The sequence below is a fragment of the Triturus cristatus genome, chromosome 1_1 (genome assembly GCF_964204655.1).
Source record: "Triturus cristatus chromosome 1_1, aTriCri1.1, whole genome shotgun sequence".
In the NCBI taxonomy this organism is placed as follows: domain Eukaryota; kingdom Metazoa; phylum Chordata; class Amphibia; order Caudata; family Salamandridae; genus Triturus; species Triturus cristatus.
The window spans coordinates 57,267,494-57,288,187 of NC_140579.1; the positions used below are offsets into that span (position 1 = coordinate 57,267,494).

Sequence of the window (20,694 nt, forward strand, 5' to 3'; positions counted from 1 at the left end):
GTGCACCTTCTTCACATGTCCAAACACATGGAAGCAAAAGACCCTGGTTAAGGAAAACTGCAGATGAGCAAAGAGGCCTCTCACTCGCCCTGCAGGTGCACCTTCTTCACATGTCGCAAACACATGGAAGCAAAAGACCCTGGTTAAGGAAGACTGCAGATGAGCAAAGAGGCCTCTCACTCGCCCTGCAGGTGCACCTTCTTAACATGTCCAAACATATGGAAGCAAACGACCCTGGTTAAGGAAGACTGCAGATGAGCAAAGAGGCCTCTCACTCGCCCTGCAGGTGCACCTTCTTAACATGTCCAAACATATGGAAGCAAAAGACCCTGGTTAAGAAAGACTGCAGATGAGCAAAGAGGCCTCTCACTCGCCCTGCAGGTGCACCTTCTTAACATGTCCAAACACATGGACGCAAAAGACCCTGGTTAAGGAAGACTGCAGATGAGCAAAGAGGCCTCTCACTCGCCCTGCAGGTGCACCTTCTTCACATGTCGCAATCATATGGAAGCAAAAGACCCTGGTTAAGGAAGACTGCAGATGAGCAAAGAGGCCTCTCACTCGCCCTGCAGGTGCACCTTCTTCACATGTCCAAACACATGGAAGCAAAAGACCCTGGTTAAGGAAGACTGCAGATGAGCAAAGAGGCCTCTCACTCGCCCTGCAGGTGCACCTTCTTCACATGTCCAAACATATGGAAGCAAAAGACCCTGGTTAAGGAAGACTGCAGATGAGCAAAGAGGCCTCTCACTCGCCCTGCAGGTGCACCGTCTTCACATGTCCAAACATATGGAAGCAAAAGACCCTGGTTAAGGAAGACTGCAGATGAGCAAAGAGGCCTCTCACTCACCCTGCAGTTGCACCGTCTTCACATGTCCAAACACATGGAAGCAAAAGACCCTGGCTAAGGAAGACTGCAGATGAGCAAAGAGGCCTCTCACTCGCCCTGCAGGTGCACCTTCTTAACATGTCCAAACATATGGAAGCAAAAGACTCTGGTTAAGGAAGACTGCAGATGAGCAAAGAGGCCTCTCACTCTTCCTGCAGGTGCCCCTTCTTCACATGTCCAATCACATGGAAGCAAAAGACCCTGGTTAAGGAAGACTGCAGATGAGCAAAGAGGCCTCTCACTCGCCCTGCAGGTGCACCTTCTTCACATGTTCAAACACATGGAAGCAAAAGACCCTGGTTAAGGAAGACTGCAGATGAGCAAAGAGGCCTCTCACTCGCTCTGCAGGTGCACCTTCTTCACATGTCCAAACACATGGAAGCAAAAGACCCTGGTTAAGGAAGACTGCAGATGAGCAAAGAGGCCTCTCACCCACCCTGCAGGTGCACCTTCTTAACATGTCCAAACATATGAAAGCAAAAGACCCTGGTTAAGGAAGACTGCAGATGAGCAAAGAGGCCTCTCACTCGCCCTGCAGGTGCACCTTCTTAACATGTCCAAACACATGGAAGCAAAAGACCCTGTTAAGGGAGACTGCAGATGAGCAAAGAGGCCTCTCACTCACCCTGCAGGTGCACCTTCTTCACATGTCCAAACACATGGAAGCAAAGGACCCTGGTTAAGGAAAACTGCAGATGAGCAAAGAGGCCTCTCACTCGCCCTGCAGGTGCACCTTCTTCACATGTCCAAACACATGGAAGCAAAAGACCCTGGTTAAGGAAGACTGCAGATGAGCAAAGAGGTCTCTCACTCGCCCTGCAGGTGCACCTTCTTCACATGTCCAAACACATGGAAGCAAAAGACCCTGGTTAAGGAAGACTGCAGATGAGCAAAGAGGCCTCTCACTCGCCCTGCAGGTGCACCTTCTTCACATGTCCAAACACATGGAAGCAAAAGACCCCGGTTAAGGAAGACTGCAGATGAGCAAAGAGGCCTCTCACTCGGCCTGCAGGTGCACCTTCTTCACATGTCCAAACACATGGAAGCAAAATACCCTGGTTAAGAAAGACTGCAGATGAGCACAGAGGCCTCTCACTCGCCCTGCAGGTGCACCTTCTTCACATGTCCAAACACATGGAAGCAAAAGACCCTGGTTAAGGAAGACTGCAGATGAGCAAAGAGGCCTCTCACTCGCCCTGCAGGTGCACCTTCTTCACATGTCCAAACACATGGAAGCAAAAGACCCTGGTTAAGGAAGTCTGCAGATGAGCAAAGAGGCCTCTCACTCGCCCTGCAGGTGCACCGTCTTCACATGTCCAAACACATGGAAGCAAAAGACCCTGGTTAAGGAAGACTGCAGATGAGCACAGAGGCCTCTCACTCGCCCTGCAGGTGCACCTTCTTCACATGTCCAAACATATGGAAGCAAAAGACCCTTGTTAAGGAAGACTGCAGAGATAGTCTGTATATTGTGTGTTGTAAGTGGCCTACTTTCCATTCTTTAAGTTACTCGGCCAACCTATGTTACTCCATCCTATCCTGTCTGTTGAGTCACTTGTCCTTATGTTGTCTCGTTCCTCTGTGTTATTAAAGGCTGCCACGTCCACTTGACCTCTGCATCATTAGAAGCTCATCATCAGAAATCATGTGCTGGAGAACAAGCCCATCCTAATTCCATTGAATGATAAGGAGCCATACATACCCAGAATAGCTCAACATGCTTATCGTCATAAATGCCGCGCCAGCTATTGTGCTCATGAGCATGTATTGTGTGTGTGAGTAGCCTCCTATACTCACAATCCCCATGCTAGAAAACATGCACCATAAACTTTGTTGCTAACCAAAGCATACCCTAGGTAAATCTCTCATCACCATAATCTGTTTGTTGACAACATGCTCGTCATCACATTTCCTGTCCAAATGAACAAGTAACATTTACAGAGCAGAACAATGTTAATACAATGCAGATATAGAGTAGGCATCTCAGCCTCGGCAGGATCTTTGCACATTGTGCTGTGTTATTGTACAACAATATCTCTACAAGGCTTTGAAAATACTGAATTTCTTGTTTTAGGGTAAGTTTTGGAGTTGTCTTAGCCCTCTGAAGAGGAAGCTGGACAGTATGCTTGAACTGCATCGCAAGGAAGAGGCGGAAGCGAAACAGACAGAGGTAAGCTAACAGTAATCAACAGTTTGCAGATGACCACAGCATTTGTGTCAGGGGTTGGACGTACCTGGCTCAGAGGTGTCCTGACTGTGAATCTATCATCTGGGATTTGCTTGACCATAGAAGCATAATGTCACCCTAAGGATCCAGGGGTTACCGCAGCTGTTGTTTGGATGTTATTTAAATGTAATCCAGCTTTAACCATATCCATGATTCATGTTTAGCTACCTTCTTGGGGAAGATGACCACACAGTCGAAGGGTGATAGTAAAATGCATTACTACATGTTCAGGAGTCCAAGACGCGTAGTCTCCAGTTCCACGTCATTCGCAAGTATTTGATATATTTTTATGCGCGTGTAATTTGAAGGTGGTCGCTGATAGGGCCTGGATTGCTCAGACTTCCTCTCAATCTCCCTTCATTACCTCTTAACCACAAGCACATTTGAAGCTTGTCATTGAAGGCCAGGCAGCTGGAACTTTAGAAGATAGTTCCTCCCTCCTGGGTTGTAAATCCACCCATGGGTGCTAGTGAAGAGAGGAGGATAATCATAAAACCCAGATGCAAATCTTGCTTTTATCATCTTATTAAAAAGGTGGGCAATTGGGGCATATTTTCACCTCACCTGATCTTTCAGTAAAGAAGATTTCAAACTATCTTGTGTGCCATTATTATTCGATATTCCAGATTCATCGGACATCCGCTTATAATTGATATCTTGCATAGTGGAAGGCTATTTACAAGATGGATTTTTTTCACTATTCTGTTTTAAAACAAAATTTTCATTCTTTGTCAGACAAATCAACAGTGTCTAATACTCTGGGTGAATATAGTTGAGGCACTCAGCCTTTATCATTCATATAGGTATTCGCAACCATGTGCTTGGAACAAGTGTAGAATTGTATTGAACTGTACTAAACAGAAGTGAAATATGTACCAAACTCTGATCAGTTGCACATGGAATCCAACTTATTCATTCCTGCAACTGAGTAGTAGACACAATACTGCTCCGTCTGCCTTGTCGATAGCTTTTATACAAAGTAGGTGACAAATGGTTCGGCCTAACTGAATTTGTCGAGGGGAGGCCCTCTACAGGGCTGGGTTGTGAATAATGACATAGGCTCAGTGTAAGCTGATTGGTTGTAAGACAGAGCACGCATGGATAAACCACGCATGCCTCTACAATGCAGCCTGAACCACGAATGCGTCTTAACCATGCATTACTTTACCACGCAAGCCTTTGCCACGCAATTTCGTTGTAAAGGCATGATAGGTAAGCGGATATAAGTGGTCAAGATCGCCACTACCCAGACCCTCCCTTCCCGCCCTAGGCCCTAAAAATCTATCCACCCTACCATGCCCCCCCCACCCTGAGGCCTAAAACCTACCTTGTCCTGTCCTTAAAACTACCCATTCCCTTCTTACCTTATTGAGGCCTAAAACCCTGCCCCCTAAATAAAAACTACCCCACCCCCCTTGCCCTAAGCCCTAGAACTTACCCCACGCTGCCCTTAAAACTCCCCCTACCCCGTTCTCCGCCCTGAGGCCTAAAACTCTTCCTCTTAAAAAAAAATCTCTAAAATCCTAAAAAGCCCTAAATCCTAACCTCACCTCTAAAAACTCCCCAGCCCTTAAAATGACCCCAAAGCCCTCCCCCACCCTGAGCCCTAAAAGCCTGCCGCGAATCCTAAATCCGACCCCAACCCTTAAAAACTAGCCCCCCCAACCCGGCCCCAGTCCAACTTACCTCTCTGCTTCCGGAGCTTCTTGTTTCAACGCGTTGTCTTGTCTCCCTGCCCATCCAGACACTAGACCGCGCTGTCTGTGGGTAAAGTCTGTCTTTGCCTGTGTTGTTCCAGTTGTTTCCCAAACTAATTACATTTGTGCTCCTATGTTCCTGTAAAAGATTCCTGACAGGCTGTAGTATTTACAGACAAGCTTTAAATGGGCCTGCATAAAATCAGAAATATGCAGAAATTTGTTTTATTTTAATCTTATTTCAAAATAACATCTTGACAATGTTTCATTTGTTAGTTGTTCATCCCTTGAGGGGGCAGATGTCCGGAATGTGAACTGAAAGTTGTGGCTTCAAATCTTGAAGTTTTTGTTGGAGATTGAGTTCTGTTTCCAGAAGTTAAAGCTGCTCTTGCTTTAGTTTGTGACAGTTTAGGAGTCCAGGTGTCTCTGTCTGATTGTTCAAGTGTGGCTACCACTGAAACAACAACACACTGCAACAGCTCCTGATTTTCTTCATGGCAAAGGGGTGTCAACATTCTGCTGTTAAAACTGGTCACTGGACACTTCACAGTGTTAGATTTAAAAAAATCAGTGTGGGTAAGAGAAGGGAATTAAGGCCCTTACAATAATATGAAGCGAGAGAAGGGCAACTTTACTTATCAAAGGGAGGCTTGGGTGCATGGTACTGGCAGCCAGAGAAAAGGGAGTAAGGGATACAGTAATGACGGATGTGTGATATGAAAAGATATCGCTGAATGGGTCCGGAGTCGGTGGCGTTACACTGTGATTTGGTGTTGCCTGCAGAGATCCTTAACTCTTTCCTAAAATTTGAAGCCAGGCTGATTTGAAAATAGAGTGAATTTGTTGATCGAATGTGAATTTACTTTGAAAAATCAAAAGACTACAGAGGCTTTTGTCAAAACAGGAACAGTTGCTTTAATTACACGCAGTGGCCAGGAGAGCAGGCAACAGTCGGGGTCTAAAGACTGTCTCAAAGCACATTGGTTTCGGCGGTCTTTTTATACATTACATGAAGCGTCATAAAGTAATTTGTACATTCTTTGGAGACAGAAATACGGGCCTACTCACAAGGCCATAAATCTAGTCCCTGGATAAGAAGTGCAGGTGGTTCTCGACCTTGCATGGACACAATGTGGTGCCAGTGGGTACGTGTCCAGATGTCCGGTATAGGGAGCAAGTGATCACTGCATGTAGTGTGCATGCTGTGTTCTGATTGGCTGATTGTTCCTAATTTAATGTGGCATCTGACTTTATGGTGTTTTGGGAATGCGCGCCCCACGGGCCAAATGTGTTTTATTGGGGCCAATCTCCTAAGACCATTGTGGTGTCGTTGCCTATCAGTGGGATCGATCTCGGTTTCCCTGTTCGCGCATTTGTCTAAGGGTTACATGTCACCCCACCTGTGATCTGTCCATCAGTTGCTTCAGGCCTAGGTTGCAGGGCCTGCCTGACTACATACTTCTGACTCGGGTTGAGGGGGAGGTCATGTTAAGTGAATTCACCAACAGTGACACAAGTTCATTATTATACATACATATATAGTGGCATGCATTGATATCGTATTTTCAAATATTAACAAATTCCTGTTGTGCTATTTTTCTCTTTATTTCTTTTCTTGGTTTCCAGTCCTACATGTGTCTTTGCCTAGTGCCTGTTGTGCTAAGTTGACCTTCTTGTAGACTGTGCAATTCTTGAATGTGACACAGGGAAACAAAGCAATTCTTTGGAGATAGTATGTGCTATCATGTTTCAAAGCCCTTTGGTAAGCTCATTTGTGCAGGTAGGGTGTTGTTTAAGCATATCAGGTGGATCTCGGGGATGTAATCAGTGGGTTTTTGTATCATTCGCAATGTGGCAAGACTGGTACCTGCACGGTAGTTTCAAAGTCTGATCCCAGTATAAAGGGCTTTCATTGTGAAGCAGGGACAATTGGTGCTAAGCAGCCTTTGCCTCCGGCCCGATGTGAGCCCTGAAAGCTGAGATTGTTGTTGATGCGGAAGCCCAGGATCTTAGCTTTCATGGTGTTGAGGTGCTTAGTTACACAGTTTCATTTCTGCAAACCATTGCCGAACCTGCAACTGTCTGCTTACCCAAGAAGCTATCCAGGCCCTTGTCAAAGGTTAGCTCAGTCAACTTTACAAAAGTTCCCACTACTAGCTCCCCTTCCTCCGCAGGTATTATGTCTGTCAATGTGATCATTTTCAACAATTGGCTATCCTCTGCTCTAGAGTCAATAGCCCGTTTAAAACTGTAAGTTCAATATCATCCTTTGTCTTCTCCACCAGTTTTTAAAACATAGTCTGTAGGTATGATACGCTGTGTATCTGAACTTGCTAGCTGCATCTTGTACCCTGATTCCCATTTCTAAAGGGGTATTTGCTTCTTGGGTCCAACACAGAAAACCTGCAGGTTCCTGCTAGCTTGTCAATGGCATTGGTCATAAGAACTGGTCTGATCGCATTCTGTTGTTCAGAGTGGTGTAGTCCACGCACAATCTGATCTCAATGTTTTTCTTGGAATGTTTGCTGAAGCTCAGAGCTTGGCAAGACTTCCAAATGATTGCTGCTGCTTTCATACCGTTTAGATAATCTTGCATGGCTTGTCGTTAGGGCACTTGTTATGGTTGACCCATTTAGGCTTTTCCTCATTATAATTGGCCAGCTCAAAGTACTTCAATGACTCACGATCATGAGCATGAGGAGTGGAGGATTTCAGCTGTCCCAGACATGTTGTAGCGATTCCTGGCTTTGTGAAAGCGAGACAGGGTCATACCTTTGTATGCATGCAGACTTTATTTTCCAGTAGTGCATAAACAGGACTGTGGCAAGAAGTAGCTCCCCAGACGAACCCACATAACACCTCACCTTCAACTACTCCACTAGATGCCAGTATTGAAGGATATGCGAATTCAAGCTGCTGACCCAAGCACACAAAGCTCTACACAAGCAAGGACCTGCCTACATAAACCTCAGCCTCAACTTCCACAAGCCATCGAGAAGATGATGCCTCACTTCCCTATCACGCGCCCACACGCCTCGCATCCACCGAAGCAGAAGTGGAGGATGCTCCATCTCAAACATTGCACCAAAAACCTGGAACAGCCTCCCCATGCACACCCGGCTCATCACTTTACTTCTTGAATTCCAAACAGCCCTCAAGACCTGGCTGTTCAAATGACCCGCAAGTGCCTGGATACCATACCAGGTGATTTGAAGTGCTATATAAAATCCTGATTGATTGAGTGATAAAATGCAAAAAACCCTTTGTGACCTCCTGTGAAGTTGGACTGCAACAGTGAGGTGTAGAGGTTATGAGTAGGCAAGGCACTGCCTGGGCTGTTCTCCAACGAGAGCAAGGAAGGTGCTTACGCTTGCAAGAGTAAACAAAGCTCCTCACAGTTAAAGGTTATATGTATGTATGTATGTACATATATATACATATACGTATATATATATATATATATACATATATATATATATATATATATTTTCACTGAAAAAACCATAGGTTTCAGGGCTGTTATAGTTAGCTGGACATTTCACTCGTACAAAACCATTGAAATTCCTCTGTTATAGTTAGTTGTACTCGTGCGCCCGCAATCCACTGCTGATGTTGTCACATAATACATCATTCATGACATGGTCAGTGACATCACTGATGACATCACTGATGACATCTCAAATGACATCACTGATGACATCATACAGTGAATGTGGTTTGGTTCGTTAGTTAAATATGTATTATATATATAGCAATCTGCATTGAAGAATGAGTGGATATATAAATATAAATATCTAGATGGAGGATTTAGTAGCACTGTGATTTACTGTCTAAGTGACTCATTTAAAGTGCCTCACTAAATATATTGGATAGTGAATAAACTGTGTGAATATCTGTATCACTTTGTCAGTTGTTGTGTAAACTGCTGCACCAGTTGGTTACTAGCTATGTGAAAGTCTATATTAGTTATTGATTAGTTAACTGAGTATTTGTATGGGAGAGTGAATGTGTATGTGGTTCGGTGGGGGTGTGTGTCTGCCGAAGGATGTGGGAATAGTTGATTCAGTAGGTATATGAGGTTAAGACTACATGTTATAAAATGTGTTTGGGTGAGTGAATATCTTTATGGGTGTGGTGATGAGCAAATATATCTCTCAATTGTACATGTCCAACAAACTCAAAAAATAAAAGGCAGTGTATGTGACAGTTGTATATAAATAAGTATACATAAGACTCAGTGATTGTATGAGTGACTGTATGGATAACTGTATACTTGTAATAGTGATTTTATAACACACTAAGTATGAGTTACTATCTATATGAATAAATGAAGTGTTGTTTGTATACGTGTGTAGCTGAGTAAATGTAAGTATGATTCATTGTTTGCATAAATGAGTAGGATGACTGCATAAGTGAATAGGATGTGTGCTGGTGTGTAATGTCGATATAGGTGTATAAATATATTTGATAGTGTTCTATTGATCATTGACAGCATGTATGAGTGAATCTATAGGTAAGTGATTAGATGTGTGTGTAGATCTAGGAATCACTGAGTGGGTTTTTAGAAACTTGTATTGGTGTGTCAATGGATTCAAATATGGTACTCTGTATTTTACAGTGAGTGATGAAAGGTTATACTAGTGTATGATGAGGTGTATCTGATTGTCACGTGGATGATATCATCAGTGATGTAATTTGAGATGTCATCAGTGATGTCACTGACCATGTCATGTCGCGTGAGTTATAGTGAGTACAGCTAACTACAACGGAGGAATTTCAATGGTTTTGTACGAGTGAAATGTCCAGCTAACTATAACAGCCCTGAAACCTATGGTTTTTTCAGTGAATTTTTAAGGTTTTTTAAATGCTAATTCCTAACTATAGAATGTCTGAAACCTATGGTTTTTCCAGTCAATTTCGAAGGTTTTTTAAATGATAATTTTTAAATGTAATAATAGTTATATGTATTTTTTTGATACTGATTTTCTACAGCCTTTTAACTGTTTATTTTTACATATTTTATTTTTTAAATTACATTATATATTTTTAATATAAATGTAAATAAATATGTTTTTTAAAATATTGAAACTGAAATGTTTTTTTTTTTGTTGAATGTATAAGTGCAGAAATATAAGTGTGTTGGTTAGTTAGGGGACTGCATGCATAGTGGATAGGGGTTTGAGGCAGTCCATATGCTAATGCCTGGCTCGCTGCATGAGTACTTGGATACTGACTGAATGATTAGAGTACTGCAAGGAGAGTGCCTGGGTGAATTTATGAGTGTTAGAATTACTTTTCAGGATCAGTACTGGGCTCAAAGATGCAGCACTGAGGTCTCTCCTGATAACAGGTGAGTAAATTGGAATTTGTAGTGCGGCTGATTGTAGAGGAATATTTTAAAGTTCCAAAACTCCACACTTAGAAGAATTTCAAAGCGAAACCAGTCAATGTTAGCCTGTGGAAGGAAATTCAAGTTACTGGTCAGTACGGTTAGAATTACTTTCCAGGATCAGCACTGGGCTCAAAGATGCAGCACTGAGGTCTCTCCATGTTCACGGGAGTACAATTATACAGGAACAGGGGTGGGAGCACACCGCTTCACATCCCAGCAAGGCTCGCCCCTGGCATTGTGGTAAATGCAGTTTCAGTTACTTGCTTGCTTTAAGAGTGTTCGAGTGCTTCGCTACAGTTGGTGCAGATGGTGCTGATCTCTAGACATGTGTTTCTGGTTCTTTAACCGTCATCAGTAGAGATTACAGTCTTTGAAATTTGGGGTTTGCTGAGTAGGCTGCCAACATCTTTCTCAGGTCAGGTACCTCTCACAGGCATGTGGGTGCTTCATTCATGATCTCGTCAGCTCAATGACTCAAGGGAGTACTATTAAACAGGAACAGGGGTGAGAGTACACCGCTTCACCTCCCAGCAAGGTTCGCCCCTGGCATTGTGGCAAATGCAGTATCGGTTACTTGATTGCTTCAAGAGTGTTTGAGTGTTTTGTCACAGTTGGCACAGATAGTGCTGACCTCTAGACACGTGTTTCTGGTTCTTTAACCGTCATCAGTAGAGATTACAGTCTTTGAAATTGGGGTTTGCTGAGTAGGCTGCCAACATCTTTCTCAGGTTAGGTACCTCTCACAGGCATTCGGGTGCTTCATCCACGAGCTTGTCAGCTCAATGATTCACGGGCGTACTATTAAACAGGAACAGGGGTGGGAACACACCTCTTCACCTACCAGCAAGGTTCTCCCCTGGCATTGTGGTAAATGCAGTTTCAGTTACTTGCTTGCTTCAAGAGTGTTCGAGTGTTTCGTCACAGTTGGCACAGATAGTGCTGATCTCTAGAAACGTGTTTCTGGTTCTTTAACAGTCAGCAGTAGAGATTACAGTCTTTGAAATTTTGGGTTTGCTGAGTAGGCTTCCAACCTCTTTCTCAGGTCAGGTACCTCTCACAGGCATGCGGGTGCTTCATCCATGAGCTCGTCAGCTCAATGACTCACAGGAGTACTATTAAATAGGAACAGGGTTGGGAGCACACCGCTTCACCTCCCAGCAAGGTTCGTCCCTGACATTGTGGTAAATACAGTTTTGGTTACTTGCTTACTTCAAGAGTGTTTGAGTGTTTCGCCAAAGTTGGCGGTGATAGTGCTGGTCTCTAGACACATGTTTCTGGTTCTTTAACCGTCATCAGTAGAGATTACAGTCTTTGAAATTTAGAGATTTCTGAGTAGGATGCCAACATCTTTCTCAGGTCAGGTACCTCTCACAGGCATGCGGGTGCTTCATCCACGAGCTCGTCAGCTCAATGACTCACAGGAGTACTATTAAACAGGAACAGGGTTGGGAGCACACTGCTTCACCTCCCAGCAAGGTTCGCCCCTGTCATTGTGGTAAATGCAGTTTCAGTTACTTGCTTGCTTCAAGAGTGTTCGAGTGTTTCGCCACAGTTGGCGCAGATAGTGCTGATCTCTAGACATGTGTTTCTGGTTCTTTAAACGTCATCAGTAGAGATTATAGTCTTTGAAATTTTGGGTTTGCTGAGTAGGCTGCCAACATCTTTCTCAGGTCAGGTACCTCTCACAGGCATGCGGGTGCTTCATCCACGAGCTCGTCAGCTCAATGACTCATGGCAAAACTATTAAACAGGAACAGGGGTGGGAGCACACCGCTTCACCTCCCAGCAAGGTTCGCCCCTGGCATTGTGGTAAATGCAGTTTCGGTTCCTTGCTTGCTTCAAGAGTGTTCAAGTGTTATGCCACAGTTGGTGCAGATGGTGCTGATCTCTAGACACGTGTTTCTGGTTCCTTAACTGTCATCAGTAGAGATTACAGTCTTTCAAATTTGGGGTTTGCTGAGTAGGCTGCCAACATCTTTGTCAGGTCAGGTACCCCTCACAGGCATGCGGGTGCTTCATTCACGATCTCGTCAGCTCAATGACTCACGGGAGTACTATTAAACAGAAACAGGGCTGGGAACACACCGCTTCACCTACCAGCAAGGTTCGCCCCTGGCATTGCGGTAAATGCAGTTTCAGTTACTTGCTTGCTTCAAGAGTGTTCGAGTGTTTCGCCACAGTTGGCGCAGATAGTGCTGATCTCTAGACACGTGTTTCTGGTTCTTTAACCGCTATCAGTAGAGATTACAGTCTTTCAAATTTGGGGGTTGCTGAGTAGGCTGCCAACCTCTTTCTCAGGTCAGGTACCTCTCACAGGCATGCGGGTGCTTTATCCACGAGCTCTTCAGCTCAATGACTCACATGAGTACAATTAAATAGGAACAGGGTTGGGAGCACACTGCTTCACCTCCCAGCAAGGTTCATCCCTGACATTGTGGTAAATACAGTTTTGGTTACTTGCTTGCTTCAAGAGTGTTCGAGTGTTTCGCTAAAGTTGGCGGAGATAGTGCTGGTCTCTAGACACGTGTTTCTGGTTCTTTAACCGTCATCAGTAGAGATTACAGTCTTTGAAATTTAGAGATTGCTGAGTAGGCCTCTAACATCTTTCTCAGGTCAGGTACCTCTCACAGGCATGCAGGTGCTTCATCCACGAGCTCGTCAGCTCAATGACTCACGGGAGTACTATTAAACAGGAACAGGGTTGGGAGCACACCGCTTCACCTCCCAGCAAGGTTCGCCCCTGGCATTGTGGTAAATGCAGTTTCAGTTACTTGCTTGCTTCAAAAGTGTTCGAGTGTTTCGCCACATTTGGAGCTGATGGTGCTGATCTCTAGACATGTGTTTCTGGTTCTTTAACCGTCATCGGTTGAGATTACAGTCTTAGAAATTTTGGGTTTGATGAGTAGGCTGTCAACATCTTTCTCAGGTCAGGTACCTCTCAAAGGCATGCGGGTGCTTCATTCACGATCTCGTCAGCTCAATGACTCATGGGAGTACTATTAAACATAAACAGGGGTGGGAGCACACTGCTTCACCTCCCAGCAAGGTTCGCCCCTGGCATTGTGGTAAAGGCAGTTTCAGTTACTTGCTTGCTTCAAGAGTGTTCGAGTGTTTTGCCACAGTTGGCGCAGATAGTGCTGATCTCTAGACATGTGTTTCTGGTTCTTTAACCGTCATCAGTAGAGATTATAGTCTTTGAAATTTTGGGTTTGCTGAGTAGGCTGCCAACATCTTTCTCAGGTCATTTACCTCTCACAGGCATGCGGGTGCTTCATCCACGAGCTCGTCAGCTCAATGACTCATGGCAGAACTATTAAACAGGAGAAGGGGTGGGAGCACACCGCTTCACCTCCCAGCAAGGTTCGCCCCTGGCATTGTGGTAAATGCAGTTTCGGTTACTTGCTTGCTTCAAGAGTGTTCGAGTGTTTCGCCACAGTTGGCGCAGATAGTGCTGATCTCTAGACACATGTTTCTGGTTCTTTAACCGTCATCAGTAGAGATTACAGTCTTTCAAATATGGGGTTTGCTGAGTAGGCTGCCAACATCTTTCTTAGATCAGGTACCTCTCACAGGCATGCGGGTGCTTCATTCACGATCTCGTCAGCTCAATGACTCATGGGAGTACTATTAAACATAAACAGGGGTAGGAGCACACCGGTTCACCTCCCAGCAAGGTTTGCCCCTGCCATTGTGGTAAATGCAGTTTCAGTTACTTGCTTGCTTCAAGAGTGTTCGAGTGTTTCGCCACAGTTGGCGCAGATAGTGCAGATCCCTAGACACGTGTTTCAGGTTCTTTAACCATCATCAGTAGAGATTATAGTCTTTGAAATTTTGGGTTTGCTGAGTAGGCTGCCAACATCTTTCTCAGGTGCGGTACCTCTCAAAGGCATGCGGGTGCTTCATCCATGAGCTCGTCAGCTCAATGACTCACAAGAGTACTATTAAACAGGAACAGGGTTGGGAGCACACTGCTTCACCTCTTAGCAAGGTTTGCCCCTGCCATTGTGGTAAATGCAGTTTCAGTTACTTGCTTGCTTCAAGAGTGTTCGAGTGTTTCGCCACAGTTGGCGCAGATGGTGCTGATCTCTAGACACGTGTTTCTGGTTCTTTAACCGTCATCAGTAGAGATTACAGTCTTTCAAATTTGGGGTTTGCTGAGTAGACTGCCAACATCTTTCTCAGGTCAGGTACCTCTCACAGGCATGCGGGTGCTTCATCCATGAGCTCGTCAGCTCAATGACTCACAAGAGTACTATTAAAAAGGAACAGGGGTGGGAGCACACTGCTTCACCTCCTAGCAAGGTTCGCCCCTCCCATCGTGGTAAATGCAGTTTCAGTTACTTGCTTGCTTCAAAAGTGTTCAAGTGTTTCGCCACAGTTGGCACAGATAGTGCTGATCTCTAGACACGTGTTTCTGGTTCTTTAACCGTCAACAGTAGAGATTACAGTCTTTCAAATGTGGGGTTTGCTGAGTAGGCTGTCAACATCTTTCTCAGGTCAGGTACCTCTCACAGGCATGCAGGTGCTTCTACCACGAGCTCGTCAGCTCAGTGATTCACGGGAGTACTATTAAACAGGAACAGGGGTGGGAGCACACCGCTTCACCTCCCAGCAAGGTTCGTCCCTGGTATTGTGGTAAATGCAGTTTCAGTTACTTGCTTGCTTCAAGAGTGTTTGAGTGTTTTGCCACAGTTGGCGCAGATAGTGCTGCTCTCTAGACATGTGTTTCTCGTTCTTTAACCGTCATCAGTAGAGATTACAGTTTTTAAAATGTGGGGTTTGCTGAGTAGACTGCCAACATCTTTCTCAGGTCAGGTACCTTTCTCAGGCATGCGGGTGCTTCATCCGCCAGTTCGTCAGCTCAATGACTAACGGGAGTACTATTAAACTATTAAACAGGAACAGCGGTGGGAGGCAATGATATCCTATGGAAGGAAATTCAAGTTACGGGTAAGTGCGGTTAGAATTAATTTTCAGGATTAGTACTGGGCTCAAAGATGTAGCACTGAGGTCTGTCCTGATGACATGTGAGTAAATTGGAATTCGTAGTTTGACTGATTTTAGAGGAATATTTGTAAGTTCCAAAACTCCACACTTAGAAGAATTTCCAAGTGAAACCAGTCAATTTTAGCCTATGGAAGGAAATTCAAGTTACTGTTAAGTACGGTTAGAATTACTTTTTGAGGATCAGTCCTGGCCTTAAAGATGCAGCACTGAAGTCTCTTCTGATAACAGGTGAGTAAATCGGTATTCTTAGTTCGACTGATTTTAGAGGAATATTTGTATGTTCCAAAACTCCACACAGAAGAATTTCCAAGTGAAACCAGTCAATGTTAGCCTATGGAAGGAAGTTCAAGTTACTGGTAAGTACGGTTAGAATTACTTTTCAGGATCAGTACTGGGCTCAAAGATGCAGCACTGAGGTCTCTCCTGATAACAGGTGAGTAAATCGGAATTCGTAGTTCGGCTGATTTTAGATGAATATTTTAAAGTTCCAAAACTCCACACAGAAGAATTTCCAAGTGAAACCAGTCAATGTTAGCCTATGGAAGGAAATTCAAGTTACTGGTAAGTACGGTTAGAATTACTTTTCAGGATCAGTACTGAGCTCAAAGATGCAGCACTGGGGTCTCTCCTGATAACAGGTGAGTAAATCGGAATTCGTAGTTCGGCTGATTTTAGAGGAATAGTTGTAAATTCCAAAACTCCTCACTTAGAAGAATTTCCAAGTGAAACCAGTCAATGTTAGCCTATGGAAGGAAATTCAAGTTACTGGTAAGTATGGTTAGAGTTACTTTTCAGGATCAGTACTGGCCTTAAAGATGCAGCACTGAAGTCTCTTCTGATAACAGGTGAGTAAATCGGAATTCGTAGTTCGACTGATTTTAGAGGAATATTTGTAAGTTCCAAAACTCCACACAGAAGAATTTCCAAGTGAAACCAGTCAATGTTAGCCTATGGAAGGAAGTTCAAGTTACTGGTAAGTACGGTTAGAATTACTTTTCAGGATCAGTACTGGGCTCAAAGATGCAGCACTGAGGTCTCTCCTGATAACAGGTGAGTAAATCGGAATTCGTAGTTCGGCTGATTTTAGATGAATATTTTAAAGTTCCAAAACTCCACACAGAAGAATTTCCAAGTGAAACCAGTCAATGTTAGCCTATGGAAGGAAATTCAAGTTACTGGTAAGTACGGTTAGAATTACTTTTCAGGATCAGTACTGAGCTCAAAGATGCAGCACTAGGGTCTCTCCTGATAATAGGTGAGTAAATCGAAATTCGTAGTTCGGCTGATTTTAATTCGGTCCAGTGTATATAGAGACACTTTCCTACTCCATCCCCTCCATTCACCAGTGTGCAAACACGCCCTGTGGCGCGTTTTAAGTTGGGAAAATAATTCCCCTTCAATCCTGATGGTCCGTAGAGTCCAACTAGCCCATTAGGTACATCCAGTAAGTGCCACAGAGCTGCGTAGCAGAGAGATGTAAAAAGGCGCACGGCCTGCACCACCTCTCTGCAACGCAGCTCAGTGGCACTTCCTGGAAGCACCTGGTGGGCTACTTGGCCCTCAGGGTCCCTCAGGATTGAAGAGGAAGTTTTCCCCCAACTTAAAACGCGCCTCAGGGTGTGTCTGCAGACGTCACCTCAGGCCCCGTCCCCTCCCTTCACCAGTGTGTAAAAGCGCCCCGTGGCGTGTTTTAAGTTGGGAGATTAGGTCCCCTTGAATCCTGAGGGTCCCTAGGGTCAAATTAGCCCACTAGGTACCTCCAGTATCTGCGTTGCAGACAGGTGTAAAACGGAGCATGGCCTCTGAACACCTCTCTGCAACGCAGCTCCCTGGCGCATACTGGAGGTACCTGATGGGCTAGTTGGCCCCCAGGGACCCTCAAGATTGAAGAGGAATTAATTCCTCAACTTAAAACGCACCACAGGGCACATTTGCACAATGGTGAAGGAAGGGGGCGGGGCCTGAGGTGACATGTCTGCAAACATGCCCTGTGGCGCGTTGTAAGTTGAGGAAATAATAACGCGATTCGTTTTTTTTTCGGCAGTGGGATGCGCGGATCCTAAGCACATCCCGTGATTTTTTAAAGAAAACAAACATTTTTTTGGGCCTTGGGGGTCGTTGTGGGACCCCCTGAGCAGGCCTAGGGGTTCAGGGTGTGTCTACCCTGCCCCTTTTTGCGTTTTTTGCGTTTTTTTCACTGCTTTCTTGTGTCTCGGTTACCGAGGCACAAGATGGCTGCCAACACTTCCTGGTTTGAAGTGTTGACAGCCAATTAGCATAAAGCTCGTGCATGGGAGGATCCGCGGCCCTAGATATATATGTACTTTTAAATGTCATTTTCCCAGGAACTTCTGAACGGATTTACACCATTTAAGCAAAAGGCATGAGTCTAAACTAAGGACTACCTCTCTGCCAAATTTGGTGTAATTCCGTTCAGCAGTTCGGGCTGTAGCTGCGGCCAAAAGTCCTATGGGAAATTGCATGGGGAAAACACGTTTTGGGACCCCCCTTTTTTCTCGGCCTCCGCTAAACGAATCATCCCGAGAGTTTCAGGATAGGAGCGGACCAGAGCTGGCCAAAAGTTTTGCAAATTTCACGAAGATTCGTCAATCGGCACCAAAGTTATTCCAAATAGAATGTTGCGGATTTCCTATGGAAAACAGGTCCTAACTATTACTATCTACTGGCGACCGCCAGTAGATATATATATATATATATATACCTCTTTTCGCACGCAAGGCTTATTACCATTGTCAATGCTTGTTTAACCTAAAAGTGCTCCAATTTAGTTTATGATCTCACATTTTCGTTTATATGGAAACGTAGGGCCTTCATATTGTAGCCCATGTGATTAGAAACTTTTTCTGTAGTGTGATGCCAGTGATATTTTCCAGGCGTGGGTTAGTGCCAATTGATTGGCTGTTCCTGAGCATACGTACAGTCGTCAGTTTTTTCTGAAACAAACTGAAGCAACTGAGTTTTTTATCTTTCATGCATGTACTGTAAGGCCGTGGGAAGAGCAAGGAACACGTACTTCATTTATGATGATGATACCCTAAATGTACTTCACTGTAAAATGACTCCTTCCTGTACTAATAATTATACTCTTGCTAGATGAACCAGTACTGTCTTGTCTTTAACATAAAACACAAAGGCATTTTGTGGATAGCAAAGCTTTCCCCAGATTTTCCTTGGCCATGTTGTTGTCTCCTGACCAATCCCCAACTCTCGTTCTCTTCCAAAGCATGGCATTTCTGTTGACCAAGACCTTTCCTTTTCTCAATGCAGCCTCTAAAAATGTTCTCTTTTGTGCTTCCAACCCGCATCTCATTGATGGTGAGCTCCTCTTTCTCTCCCATTGCAATTTTCCTACCCAAAAATGCATCCATAAATTACATCTAGTGCACCTTTCTGCACACTGTCTTCTTGTGGAGAAGAGACTTACCTTTAACGCTCAGTGTATCTCCCATCACCAGTACCTGTGCTGTGACACAATTATGATTTACCAGTAAATATTTCCATCACAGCTTGCAGTACAGTCATTCCATTCTTTTCCTAGACAACCAAACACCTCCACTCTTCCACAGAGGGGTCAAATAATAGAAACAGAAATGTCCATATGTGAGGAAGAGCCACCTCTCCTGTAATCTGCTCTCCTAGTGGATGCCGCTTTCTCTGGTATGTCCGATATGATGGGACTCAGTTACTTGGTGAATGATAAGAAAACCTGCATCATAATGGGGCAGCCCTAGAGCCAATTGATAAAGTTACTCACATTTCTACGCCTCAGAAATATCTATTAAGTGATTTATTTTTATGTTGCAGGCCAAGTTCAAGAGCAAAAGAGAGCAAATCACTAATGAGTTTGAGAAGCTCCAGAAGTTTTTGGAGAAGGAAAAATCTCGTCACCTCAGCAGCCTGGAGGAGGAAGAGAAGAAAAGTCTGCAGAGCATCAAAGAGAAAGTGACAACATTGGAAGAACAGCAATCTGTCCTCAAGAGACTGATCACAGAGATCGAATCAAAGTGTCAGCAGCAAGAGGTGGAGTTACTGAAGGTAAGACAAGTTTATAAATCTAGAGAACAAAAAGATCTCCAAACAGTCATCAGTGTCAGAAAGTACCAACCTTATTAATTTGATCCATGGAGAATGATGAATACTTCTAAACCTCTCTGACCGCACCTCAAACTATGCACAAAGTAATGTGTTGGGTAAACGTATAGCCTGAGAAAGGGGAATGGTACAGCTTCAGGGGTCTGATAGAGAATGCTCAGCACCTGATTTCTAACATAGTACAAGGTGTCCATTCAAACATTCTTTTGTATCTCCAACTCTCTAAGGGTGAAGGAAACTCTGCATTTCACTGCAGACAGCTATGATCTGTGTTATGTGAACATGCTCTATAATTTATGTTGCATTCTTAGCAGGCTCATAAACTGCAGCATAATAAATGTACATTAGTATTCTCAAGTTATCCTGACAACAAGTAATCACTTTGTCACCCTTTACCTGTAACTTAATACCAAAGGAGCTTCAAAAGACTGTGAAGAGCTGAGAATCCTTTTTGCTCCCTATCTCGAAATATGTGAGTTCATAATCCTTAAAGGATGACCTCTGAAATAGTGTTCGAAAGTAGGAGTTTAAAGTTTAAAGACAAATGGTTTCTCCAAGTCTTCCATAGACTTCCATTGTTAATAACACTCTGCAGCACCTTCACATCTGGACTATCTATCAAGGACACTGGACCAGGAGGAACCTATACTTTGTGCCTTCAAAATGTCTGCCACTGCTTGCATATCACGTGAGAGCCCTGTAGCTTCATGTGACATGTAGATTCCTTGACTGTGTTTATGTGTTTCATGTGTTGCGACCAGAGACTCCAAGAATCCTCTCTCCAAGCCATTCCAACTCTCTGTGCGCTACCACCAGCCTTCCTGCTTCTCAATGCGTGTACCAGTAGACGGTTTGGCGTATTACGCCTTCACAAGTCGAGCATGAAAAGATCAGTGCAGCTAGTGGAGAAGGCCACTTAGCAGACTGATCACAAAGACAGTGAAAATATCAGAGGCAGGATGTGGAGTTACATGACCAATGAAAAAGATGCAGTACACTCAAGCAGACCACATGCCTCCAGTGCCATTGTGGCCACTACACTTCTTCGCAGGGTCTTAAGAGACGCTAAACTAGGTCTTCTGTTGAATGGGGGGACACTGGGTCCCCTCTCAAGTAACCAGCAATAAACTCAGATGCAGAATTGAGTTTGTCTCTCGTCGCTTGGAATGGGGTGTTCTACCCCAGCATAGGTTAAATCTCTTGAGGGCCAAACTTCACTCTTCCAGCGCTGGAAGGAGAAATGCTGTTGCAAGTATCCATGATCCGACTTGCTTGAATTGGAAGTTGGTCTCTGCGTTATTTGGATCCTAAGCTTTGACCCTCCGTAGCCTGCACAATCACCCAGTGAACTGGCCCATAACCTTTCAAC

At 44.3% G+C, this 20,694-nt stretch overlaps 1 protein-coding gene across 2 annotated transcripts in view; it reads left to right on the plus strand.

Moving 5' to 3' along the window:
• The window catches only part of LOC146869378 (E3 ubiquitin-protein ligase TRIM39-like), a 144,474-nt gene that overhangs the window by 25,572 nt on the left and 98,208 nt on the right, over window positions 1-20,694 (plus strand). For both annotated transcript variants that reach the window (XM_085599675.1, XM_085599672.1), the window contains exons 2-3: window positions 2,964-3,059; window positions 19,038-19,268. In XM_085599675.1, the coding sequence (XP_085455801.1) occupies window positions 2,964-3,059; window positions 19,038-19,268 (327 nt within the window). The remainder of the gene's footprint in view (window positions 1-2,963; window positions 3,060-19,037; window positions 19,269-20,694) is intronic.